Source organism: Falco punctatus, assembly GCF_963210335.1.
Source record: "Falco punctatus genome assembly, chromosome: 2".
Taxonomy (NCBI): Eukaryota; Metazoa; Chordata; class Aves; order Falconiformes; family Falconidae; genus Falco; species Falco punctatus.
In genome coordinates, this window is record NC_137581.1 from 3,218,596 (window position 1) to 3,231,093 (window position 12,498).

The 12,498-nt window shown below is 48.9% G+C and overlaps 2 protein-coding genes across 2 annotated transcripts in view; both read left to right on the forward strand.

Moving 5' to 3' along the window:
* Positions 1–6,053, forward strand: part of LOC308059218 (tRNA wybutosine-synthesizing protein 4-like) — a 26,207-nt gene extending 20,154 nt beyond the window's left edge. Inside the window, 3 exon segments of the mRNA XM_080376208.1 lie at positions 2,368–2,555; positions 2,642–2,777; positions 5,518–6,053. Of these exon segments, the coding sequence (XP_080232334.1) occupies positions 2,368–2,555; positions 2,642–2,777; positions 5,518–5,685 (492 nt within the window). The 3' untranslated portion in view covers positions 5,686–6,053.
* Positions 5,703–11,282, forward strand: LOC308059220 (uncharacterized protein). The gene is made up of 4 exons (XM_080376210.1): positions 5,703–5,725; positions 9,465–9,528; positions 9,633–9,687; positions 9,854–11,282. Exons 3-4 carry the CDS (start codon positions 9,683–9,685, stop codon positions 11,103–11,105), a joined length of 1,257 nt encoding a protein of 418 aa, XP_080232336.1. The 5' UTR covers positions 5,703–5,725; positions 9,465–9,528; positions 9,633–9,682; the 3' UTR covers positions 11,106–11,282.
* The last annotated feature ends 1,216 nt before the right edge of the window (positions 11,283–12,498 follow it).

Here is a 12,498-nt window from a genome sequence, read left to right on the forward strand (position 1 = left end):
TGCGGGCACAAAAGGCCCAGGAGTGTTTTCCCCTGCTGCTCTTGACTCCGTTTTCTGGTTCCATATTCATTAATGCTTGTCTTTGCAGTTGCAGGCACCTAGTCCGTGCATCACTTGCATGGAGTAGAGTGTGATATTACACAGAAAGATAGTTAAGAAAGGATTTAATCAGTAAGATAGATAGATCAGGTGCAGAGCTCGGTCAGACAAGTGTACTGACCGGTGACTGTTTACATGCGACTGACCCCTTCAGTGCCCTTTTGTGTTTGTTCCCCCTCTGTTCCCTAATGATCCTCTTGTAAACGTTTCTTAGTAAGTTTTGTTTAGTCCCACAGGACCCTCCTTTGAGTCTTTGAATCCTCTTGTTCGTCACTTCCACCTTCTTACCAGTTTCAAAGTCCAGGTTGACCATCCTCAGGCTGTGCCTGGAGTTTCTTAATGGCCCATGAATTAGTGATGGGAGACTTTTGATCTTTGGTATTGTCTCTGTTGTCCCTTGTCGGTCAGGTTTGTGTCTCTGGTTTTGTTTTATCAGTTCCCCCTTTACTTATTCCATTTGCATTGAAAGTGACTGTGATCCAGTAAACTTAAGGAAACAGGTGCTCACCCTCCACATATGCTTTGAACTTCTACAGAAGCCAAATCAACTGTATCTCAGGTCCTCAAAAATACAGAAACTGATAGTAACAGATTATAAATATCTGGAAGATAATTGGGAGGTAAGTGACCACCAAGAAGAGTTCAAGAAGTTATTTGTTTAACATTATTTGTGTTTCTGTGGCATGGCAGTAGATTATTTTTTTTCTGAAGAATGCATATGTATCAAGACTTTAGTAGGACTTCACCTTGTGTGACACGTTCATAACGTACTAAGAAAACATGGTTTAAAGATGAGTATTGCAGGGCGGTGCAAAATTATTTGGAAGTCAAACTGAGAAAATTTAGAAATGACACTCTATGGAAATGATGGTGTCCCACAGGATCAGTCCTGGGGTCCGATTATTAATGACAAAAATGATGAAGTGAAGAGTATTTGTATTTTACAGGTAGTTAACATCAGGCAGAGTAGTCTCAATAGTACCTTAGTGGACAAGAAGAAAACTCAAAATTACTTTGACATGGAGGAAGTACTTGTGGAAAAACAAATTGCAGGTTATTAAAGATAGACTAATTTTTAAAAATACTGCATAGCAGAATTATGCATAATTATAGGGGATCACAGGCTAAATAAGAGTAAGCAGGGTCATGCTGTTGTGGAGGGCCTAAACGGTGTGTTCAGGTATGTAACCAGTAATGTTATCTCTTAAGACACATGAATTGGTCCTTCTATTCTCTTCAGTGTTCTTAATCTCAGCAGGATCCTTGTAGAATACTCAGAGCTGATTCCGGAGAAAAAGGGGTGGACAGGATGTATACTATATCCAGCTCTATAGAGGTATGCAAGAGGATGACCAGACCACATACCTTATAGCGGAAGATTTTGAAAGGCTTGTGGCTATTGAGCCTGGAGAAGTTTCAAGATAGAAAGAAGTGTTCAAATATGTAAAATATAGCTACAGAGAGGACAAACATTGTTCTCCATTTTTACCTTGAGCACTACAGGAAATCTATAGAAAGGGCAACTTCAACAGGACACTGAGAGAAGCTGTTAATGATGAAGATTGCAAAGTGCTGCAGTAGACTGCCTAAAGAGATGAAAAGTCTCGTCACTGCAGACTTTCAGGAATTTTAATAACCATCTCTCCACATGATAATAGCTATAGTTCCGTTTGCTTTAGGAGAAAGCAATGGACCAGATGGCCTCCAAAATTTTCTCCACGGCTTTTTTGATATGATATTCTTTCAAATCCCTCATCTTAAAATTTTTCATTTAGTGCAAGCACTAAAGGTTTGCTTTCTGCACATTAGTACTGCAGTTCATCATTTGACCTTGCTCTGTGGTTTGAGCGCTTTGCTGGTCACTGCATTAGTCCCTGTGTTTGTAAACTTGTGGTTCTCAGGTGCATGTCTTGAACAGAAAGCAGCATGTAAGAATGCACATAAAGTTGCCTCTAATAAATGTGCAGAAGTAAAACCCTCTCAAGACTGAATGGTACTAAATACACTGAGGGCCAGAGACGTATCGGAGATAGTCTAAATGGAAACACTTCTACTCAGCAGTCCCTAGAGGAATGTGTGTTGGTTGGGTTTTTTGAACTGTTCCCTATCGTGGTTACCCTGTTCCCCTCCAGCAACTGTTCCTATCCCGTGGCAGGAAGGACTGTTACATCCCACAGGACATGCAACAGGAAGAGATCATTTAAGAGCCTTGACATGAAGGAGACGTTTAGCTTGCCCAACTTGACCCTTGGACTTAGGTTTTCCTAGATTCCTGTTGAGGGTCCAGTACCAGAAAGCTGTCACTCTCACAGTGCCTGCAGCTGGAAGGGAGGAGTGCTAATTGCAGGAGGTCTGGGAGCAGCTGAGCAGCCCTTAGGTTCAGTTTTCTTTCTGAGGGAGCTTGAACATGGCTTTCAGTGGCAGACAGTAGAGACACACCCTTCTCTCATCCCAAGGTAAGTAGAAGGCATCCAGCAGTGAATCTGCAGCCTGTATCTACCTGCCTCTCTTACTAACGGAGTTTCTCATTTTGAACTCACAGGTATTCACATACTGCACATGTGCATGATGGAAAGCTTCTGCTTGTTGGTGGAGTGTGGTTTCACTCATCCTCTGTGCCAGGCATCACTGTTCTTGACTTAATGACTGGTCTCTGCTTGGACTATACGATTAATGTGGTAAGTACTGACATTTTTCTTTCAGGGTAAACAGTGTAGTGTGAAGGAATGTTAACTGTAGGGGTATTCCCTGAAACACAGTAGGGAATGCAAAACAGGCAAATCTGTGAGTGGAATAAACATTCCTTGTTTGAGATGGAATCTAATTTTGAAGTGCTCTTACCAACCCAAGAGTACAGAACAGTGTTAAGAGAGGGAGAGTCTGAGTGTGCAGAAGACTGGAGGGCACAGAGCTGCTCTGTTCCAAACAGGGGGAGCAGAACTGAGGTAGGCACAAGCCCAGTGATTTCAGGGTGCCTATGGAAGAAGAGAACAGATCAAACCAGAGCCTAAATTAGTCTTCATGGAGGTCTGTGGTATAATTTCATTAAAAAATTCATGGTGGAAATGGGTATGTGCTATAGCTGCTTCCTGAAATATAAGAAGAAAATGGCGTGGATATAGTGGAAACTGCACTTAAACATAAGAAAACTTCTTACTGTAAAGGTGATTGAACTCTGAACAGATTCAGAGAGGCTGTGGTTCTCTGTCGTCGAAGATACTTAACACCTGACTGGGCAAGGTACTGAGCAACCTGCTGTAGTTGAGCCTGCTTTGAACAGGTGTGGTTGGACTAGGTGATACCCAGATGTCCCTTCCAACCTCATCTATTCTGTGATTTTGTTCTATGATTCAGTGAAGAACAATCATACAGGTGATGTCACATACCAGGATTTTGGCATACTCTGGGCAAAACTTAGTCTAAATCTGTGAGTAGCCCTCACCTGTGATAATGCCGCCCGAAGTACAATAAAAACCTGGACCTGCTGGAGTGGGCCCAGAGGAGCGCCACAAAAATAATCAGAGGCTTGGAACACCCCTCCTGTGATGACAGGCTGAGAGAGTTTGGGTTGTTCAGCCTGGAGAAGAGAAGGCTCCAGGGAGACCTTATTGTGGTCTTTCAGTACTTAAAAGAGGCTTATAAGAAAGATGGGGATGGACTTTTTGATAGGGTCTGTAGCAGCAGGACAAGGGGGAATGGTTTGAAACTAAAGGAGAGAAGCTTCAGACTAGATACAAGGAGGAATTTTTTTACAATGAGGGTGGTGAAACACTGGCACAGGTTGCCCAGAGAGAGGTGGTCAATGCCCCATCCCTGGAAACATTTGAGGTCAGGCTAGGCAGGGCTCTGAGCAACCTGATGTAGTTGAAGATGTCCCTGCTCATTGCAGAGACGCTTGACTAGATGACCTTTAAATGTCCCTTCCAATGCAAACCATTCTATGAGAAAACTTCCGTTGCTTGACAAGTTTTTATTTATCTTTTACTTAAAGAAACGCATTTCTTTTAGGTATCTGTACATATGGTTCCTGTCCTTGGTGAAACTAGAATTTGTGACAGGCCTGTTTTTTATAATAGGCAGTATGTGTGCATCTGGCTAACCTTGCAGCATTTTCCTGAGGGCATAAAGCATGAAGTACGCTTAAATGTAACTGAGTTATTTCTTACTCTGTAGCAGAAGTTATAAGTGACCTAATATCCTTTAGATAATATAGGCTATCCTTGTTGGATAGTGCTGAGAATGGGTACCGTGATAATAAAGTTGCATCTAAAAGAATAGAACTTCTTTGTTGACATTGAATAAGTGGATGCAGATGGATTGGTAGCTGCCTTTGCTTATGAGCTGTTTGCTTGGACTTAGGTGAAACTCTGTAGGCTTTTGGAACTACCAGTACTGTGCTAAAATATTGATAGTACTGTACAGTATATGTGATTGGTCCCAAGTTTTGAAAGACTGGGATTGTCAGTGATTTTCTGTGCAGTACTGGATACAGCATTGATACATGCATTAGAAGGTGACAGCACCAAAACCATTGGCTGGCAGCTTTCTCTGTGCTTGAAAAAGCCATGGAACAGTCACCATGGGCAGATATATCTCTCTTAATCATTAACCTTTCTTCAAGAATATAGACGAAGGTGAAGGTGCTGTCATAAAAGTTGCCTTCTGTCTGGAGCATTTTACAAGGGAAGCCTCTACAATATGTCCTCTTCAGGTTGCAGTGGCCCCTGAATTGCCAACACAGCAGCTTTGTTACAGCTGCAGTCTGATATCTGCAACAAGTGTGTCTCCAAGGTTCGCTTTCCTGAGCTTCTGAATATTGGAAGTCATCATGAAAGAGCTTTTCTTCAGGTTGTCAGATATACAGGTTCTAAATCAGATGTTTCTTGGACCTCAGATGTATAACTGTGTACTTTAGGCTGTCTCCTTTGTGGTGAAGGGGGCACAACTGTTCATTGCTTCCTCTGATATAAGAACTGGGAGACATTAGAAGAAGCTGGCAGGCAACACACTTCAAAAGAGTGCTTCGTGTGAAACATAGGTAAGCTCTAACTCCTTGCCATAGGACATGGATGCCAAAGTTTACATAGATTCAAAAAGTGACAGGCTGTGTTCTTGGAAGGAAAAAAATTAAGGTTCAGGAAGTACATTCCCTCTCATTAAAAATCACTGAACTGCAAGTTACCGGGTGAGTGGAGTATACTACAGGAGTGTATCATGTTTTCCTTGTTCCTGTGTTCTCTAGCTATCTATTTCGGCTCGCATTTGTGGGTGGTATAGTGGACTAAATGGTCCTAGGTGGGACCCAGTGTGGCTGTTCTTAACTTTCTAATGAAGGTACCATATGAAGTATCTCTGCAGCATTATGAGGTACCCACATGTTGAAGTCCTGTACATTCAAAATCTCCTTTGCTTTTTTAGGAGCAGCTGGAGTGGCCATTAATGCTGCATAAGCATAGTAGTGTCTTTCTGCCAGATGAGAAGGAGTTGTTGCTTATTGGTGGTGGTGGGAACTGCTTCTCCTTTGGGACACACCTGAACCCAGAGCCTGTGCCTTTGAGCCTCAGCAACATCCTGACCAGCCACTGACTGGGACCAAACAGGACTGAAACAATGCTGCTGCACTGTGGTGAGACCGCTATTCACCCGTAGGTCCAAGAGCAACAAAATATTTCTGCAAAGATTTTCTATCCAGAATGCATCGGTAGAGGGTGGGGGGAGGATTAAAAGGGACAGTTACAAGTGGCTGCATATCTTACCTGTCTTTTTGTTGTTGGTTTTTTTTACTGCTCTTTGTGTTGCTGTAAATAAAAGTATCTTCAAAAGTAGCTCTGTGGTGGTAGTGGTAGTCCTTAGAGGAGAAGTGAGGAACAGTGCTGTGTTCAAAAGGGACATGACTTTGCACAATCATTGGAAACGCTCGGTCAAGCATAATTAAATAAGTGAAAGCAAGTGTATCTCAGGTCATGGTTGTGGTTTAACCCCGGCCGGCAACCCAGCCCCACACAGCCGCTTGCTCTCTCCCCCTCACCCAGGGGGATGGGAAGGAGGATCAGAAAGGAGTGTAAAACTCGAGGGTTGAGATAAGAACAATTTAATAGGTAAAGCAAAAGCCGCACACTCAAGCAAAGCAAAGCAAGGAATTCATTCCCCACTTCCCATGGGCAGGAATGTGTTCGGCCATCCCCAGGGCAGCAGGGCTCCATCACGCGTAATGGTTACTCAGGAAGACAAACACCATAATGCCAAATGTGCCGTCCCGCCCACCTTCTTCTTCCCCCAGTTTATATACTCAGCGTGACATCATATGGTACGGAACATCCCTTTGGCTAGTTTGGGTCACCTGTCCTGGCCGTGCCCCCTCCCAGTTTCCCATCCCCTCCAGCTCTCTCGCTGAGAAACTGAGAAGTCCTTGACTTAGTATAAACATTGTCACTTCCTGGCATTACAAAGGCAGGGACCTGTGTCTCTTTGTCCCTTCTGAGGTGTGTCCTCCAGAAAAGCTTGCAATGTTATAAGCCGGTAACTTTCAATAGCTGAGAGAGCAGAAGGGAAAAGATGCGCTCCTTGCCTTTCTTCTGCTTGGTTTTTGAACAAGGGAAGGGAGCAGGACTGTTGCCCTGCAGCTTGTCTTGCAGTAAGAGACTCCTTAATTCTCAGAAGCCCAGCAGAAGGGCTTAATGGATGGCTTTGGAAAAGGGCCAAAGGAGCAGATGGCGGGCTGCCTTACCCTTCCTGTGCAGTAGTCTGCTGGCCCCAGTTTTACAGTCTTGTCTCCTCCAAGGTTAGTTCAGATTCCCTGGGAGCTCTGGTTTTGTAAGCATCTGATTCTGTCTTTGGGAGTGCAGCAGGGCCTGGAGTCAGTAAGAGTCAGGATAGTTGCTGGGCGAAAACGGCAGGGATCTGTTCTTCCCAGTTCCCCCTGTGGGCTGCAGCAGTTCAGCTAGCTGGACCACGCAGCGGTGTGAGAAGAACTGAGCCCTTTAAGTGATGATGCATTCTGTTCCCCTCCAATGGGGAAGATCTCCACGTTTCATTTCAGTAGTTCAGCCTTGCAGCAGCTGTAATCTCCCAGAGGAGATACCATGGGGCTGTTCCCATCAGTTCTTGCCAGCTCTTCCCTCGGTTACATTGACGAGGGGCACTCCCTGAGAGTGCTGGGAGCTCAAATGTACAGCAGCAGAGCACCAAGGACTTGTGATTGTCACTGGGTCTTCCCAAAGGCTTGCAATTATAGTTTAATTTAGGCAGCTTTTTTTAATTTTAATCTAGGCAGTTTCTCAATGGGTAGTTTTTCCATCACACGTGGGATCTCCAGGTGTAACCCTGGTGCCGGAAAACCCCGACAACTACACATATGCCGAATAAATGTTCGCAGCTCTGGGGCACACCAGGTTTCTATTGGGTGCCACAGTAACGATTTGCAACTCATTTTTCATGAACAATTCCTTAGGGGAGTATTCTCATGGGGTAGGGGATTTATTACCCACGTTTCAACTCTATTATCTGGAATGTTTAAGGACCACGTTTGTTTAACGTTTAAGGGACGACGCTATGAAAGTGCTCAATTATGAAAGAGCGATTATGGTGGACGTACCTCTTTTGTTACGAATTTGAATATGCCAACTCGGGCATAACGGGACGTTATATTCATGGTGTATGGGTTCACCATGGGGTCTCGATACATACTGGATCCCCCCTTTCCAAGGGGTCCGGGTCCCCTGCTCAATAGGCAGCTTGTAGAGTTAGCGACCACGGCTCTCTTGGGTCATCAGCAGTTAGGAAACCCCTGGCCCCCAGTACCCTTGGGCCTCGTCTTCCAACAGCAGGACTCGATAGCCTGCTGTCGGTGATGCTCTCCAGACATACTCTGTCTCAGTTTCTTGAGCTAACCTGGTGTATTTTTCCTGGAACTTCAACACTTTGGCTGCCGAGTGCGGCACCGTCCGGATAGTAACGTGTGGGGCTTCCCCACCTTGGCTGCTGTCGGTGGTCTCAGCTTAATCACCGGCCTCATTACAACTTCCTCATTCTTGGGGTAAAATATTTCTCGGTCCATTTCCAACTCCTTAGACAAGTACAAAGGTCTTGGGCCCTGTTTCTCGGCCAGCCGTGCCAGTCTTGTAAATCCCAGCAGACTATCCAGAACAGAATTAAGATCTGTCTGATCAGGAGATTCTTGTCCCCCTTCCTCTCGTTCGGACCGTGAAGTTTGTTCTCCGTCCAATGCATCTGAGAGAGCGTGTGGAGTCGCTGAGTGCTGTTACGTTCAGCACTTAGCTGGCTCTGCAGGGTTTTGATTTGTTCTTGCAAGGGTTTAACCATTTCATCATGAGTTTGTTTAATCAGGCGCCTCTCCTTCTGGGCCGCCACTCGTGCGGCTCCCAACACAGCACGCACCGTGGCTTTTCCTGGTCACGCTTCTCGTTCCTTCCTAAGTGGTGTCATCCTATCTGCTACAGCTTTTGAATCGTGCCAGCTAACATGGCCCCGTGCCATCCCTGGTGAGGAAAGGCACGCCTTACAGTCCTTCAGCTTTTCAGTAACAGGGGAGCAGTCAAGCACCGGCATTTCCCAGGCAGCCATGGCTTGCCAGTGCTCAAACCTCTCCCGGCTTACGCGGAGAGGTCGCTTCCCTGCTCTCCCTGCCCACCCTCACCGGGTGGAGCATCGCCGTCACTTAGGACCTTCCAACACTGAAGGGATCCTGTCCATGATGCCAGTTTATATGTCACGTCCCACCTACGGGAAGGGGAGAGTTGCTGAGCTTCCCAAATCCTCAGGGAAGGTCACAGGGGTCGTCCAGTGTCACAAAGGGAAAGGGGGGCTCTGGCTGCCCCAGGAATTTTCACAAAGGGGGGCTGTGACTGCCCCAGTGATGTCACAAAGGGGGGCTCTGACTGCCCCAGTGATGTCACAAAGGGGGGTGGGGGCGGCTGCCTCCCGTACTATAAAAGGGGGGTGCGCGCCCCACGGGGAAGGCAGTGGGCAGTCTGGCACCATCTGGGCGGGCTGCAGACTGCAGCCTCTGCCACACTCCAGCAGTGCTGGATGTTCTCTCACTGGGGACCCAGTAGGTCCCTGGGGATCTGCACCGTGGGTCTGTGCTGAGAACTCGGAGCACCGTGGCCACACCACAGCCAGTGCCATGGGGCATCACGACATCCCTACGATATCTGAAATGCTCAACTTCACGATGCTCGTGCTGCAGCTCAGCCTGATCTCGGCCATACTGCAGTTCAGGCGACTCCAGGTAGGTGACAGTTGCACTGCACTGCCCCTCAGTGCAGGGAGGGGTAGGGTGGGAGGTTAAGGTGTGGGGCCGGGAGCTGTTTCCGTCTCCTCACCCAGCTGCTGGGGTCCTGCAGGCGCGTAGGAAGAAGACTAAGCATCAGACGAGCACGACAAGAACGTGGTTCGAGGAGGAGAGCGGTGAGTGGCTCCGGCTCCAAGTGACCTGGAAACGGGTGACACCCTGCAGAAGGCCTGGCCTGGGGCTCTGGGCTGCTGGCCACTCACACCATCTCTCTTGGCAGCTTCTCCCCAGGCACATGGAGCAGCAGAGAAGCCCACCCCAACCGTGGAGATGGGGTAAGCGCAGGGGACACCCACAGGTCCTGCCCCAGACCCTCAGCCCATGCCCTGCCCCTGCCCACGCTGGGCAGCGCTGCCTGCCGGCCCAGGAGGGTGTGCTGCCCGTGAGTCCTGCCGGAGGGGCCGGGTGCAGCGGGGGTCTCTTCCCTCTCCCCCTCTGCAGGGCAAGCCTGGAAGCGTCAAGCGTGGAGCACTGCTTCCCAGAGACCGTGCCGCACTCCCTGTGCTGGAGAAGCCCGTCTTCACTGAACTCCCCCTGCTCCTTCCCAGAGCCCTGGCCGGGTGCAACAGCAGAGCCAGCATCGATGAACATCTTGGCACCTCAATATTCTTTTAATACCATCTGCATGATGGCAGGGCAGCCAGGGCTCCCAACTGGCTTCAACATCCCACTGGAGCTGCCAGAGGGGCCAAAGCACGAGGAGTTCCCCACGGATGGCAGGGACAGGGCGCAGAGCACCATCGATGTGGAGCCACCCCCTGGCAGCCCCTCGGCCATGGTCAGAGAGAACCACACTGAGGAGTTCATGTGCATCATGCAGGGTACCCTCGAAAAGATCGAGCAGTATCAAAGGTTTCTGCAGACGCTGACAGCCAAGTGGCGAGGGGCGGCCTGTGCTGGGGCCCTCCCCAGGGTTCCTTCCCCCCTGCTCACCAGGGAAGAGGAGCAGCCCCAGCCAGGGCTGCTGAAACCCAGAGTGTCGCGCAAGAGGGGCCTTAGAGTGAAGCTACCGGGGGCGGATGCAGACAAGGACAATGCTGCAGATGGGGACAAGCACAAACATAAGGAGAGGCGACCAGGCAGAAGCAGCCGAACCGATGTGGAGCCACCCCCTGGCAGCCCCTCGGCCATGGCCACAGAGGACTGCACTGAGGAGTTCATGTGCATCATGCAGGGCACCCTCGAAAAGATCGAGCAGTATCAAAGGTTTCTGCAGACGCTGACAGCCAAGTGGCGAGGGGCGGCCTGTGCTGGGGCCCTCCCCAGGGTTCCTTCCCCCCTGCTCACCAGCGAAGAGGAGCAGCCCCAGCCAGGGCTGCTGAAACCCAGAGTGTCGCGCAAGAGGGGCCTTAGAGTGAAGCTACCGGGGGCGGATGCAGACAAGGACAATGCTGCAGATGGGGACAAGCACAAACATAAGGAGACGCGACCAGGCAGACGCAGACCTGTAAAAGCGTGCAGGAGGAGCACAAAGGAAGTTAACAAAAGAGTTGCCCCACAGGGCCAGGCAGAAGCAGCACCAGTGGCCAGGACAACACCATCTCCGTGGGCAGGAAGCACCCCGGCAGAGCCCAGTCCCCAGCAGCAGGTGCCCACGGGCAGGGCATGTGACCAAGCGGCCCCAGAGCTGTGCTGGGCAAGACGATGCCTGCAGACGGTCTGCAGCTGTCTGTGTAGCTGCCTAAAGGACTGATGGAGACGCCTGTGGCGGCCACGCTGCATCTGCTCCTGCAAGACCCCGCCGTGGCAGCGCTAGTTGCAGTAGAGGAGCACGATCCCCTGCCAGTGAGCAGCTGGGGGAATGCAGGGCTGGGAACTGCCTGGGAAGCTCCCCTCCCTCTGAAATATTAAAAAAGAAATGTTTTCCCTATCCCTGGTGCTGTGGCTCGTCCATCCATCCCACAGCTGGTGCTGCGACACCGTCAGTGCCCAATCCCAGTGGGGACGGGCTGGTACCAGGCACTGCTGGCACCCACAAAATGGGGGGTGGTCGTGTCTGGCACCCCAGTGGTTGCGCTGCCTTCGGAGGACCAGGCTGGGCTGGAGAAAGGGGCTGGCAGGAACCTCATCGGGTGCAACAAGTGCCGAGTCCTGCCCCTGGGGAGGAACAAGCCCCGGCACCAGCACAGGCTGTGGACGCCCGGCTGGAAAGCAGCTTGGCAGAGAGGGGCCTGGTGGGCACCTCAACCAGCTGCCCATTGAGCAGGGGACCCGGACCCCTTGGAAAGGCGGGATCCGGTATGTATCGAGACCCCACGGTGAACCCATATACCATACCCCCATACGCTGAGAGTGCAGTCAGATTTTGGGTTGTCCTTCAAGGAGCCTGGCCTCTTCTTCCTCAGTCCAAGTGCCATGAATCACAGAACCACACAATGCTGAGGGCTGCAGGGGACCTCTGGAGATCATTCTCCACCCCTCTGTGTGCCTGAGGAGATGGTATATGGGTAGGTGGTATATGAGTCAGTGGTTGCGATCTCCCCCTGCCGGAATTACCTTTTACTACAGTTCACGGTTTCTTGGCAGGTAACTACAAGTTGTTCCAGTCGACTCTTCCCAGTTCCCATTAATTCTATATTCTGACATTTCAATACACTTTCTACATACAGAAGACTAGTCAACTGCAAAGAAATCCTCTCCCCAGTTCCCATTAATTCTACATTCTGACAGTTCAATGCATTCTCCTAGTCTAGCCATACTGTATCCAATCATCTTGAATCTTAAGTCGGTTATCTAAGTTCTAATCATTCCTACTAGGTGATTCTGACCTATTCTTTTGGCCTTGCTACAGGGCTGTACAGAGGTTTTCATAGCAGCTTTTGCTGTGCAACTACAAGTTTCATTAAAATATATTTCTTATTCCAAATGATTTTATAAAATTAAATAAAGTGAATTAATTCTAACTTATTAGCAGATCTGTAACATGCTGATACCTAAAATAATCACTACAAAACTACCACGGACATTTCTGAAGCTGGGAGGCACAGGCAGTCCCAGATCAGCCATAGGCTGCAGTTCAGTGTGCATTCACTTTTGAGGGTATTTCTTTTGGTGTGCTAGTTACATCTGGTCTCTCTTAAGGACAG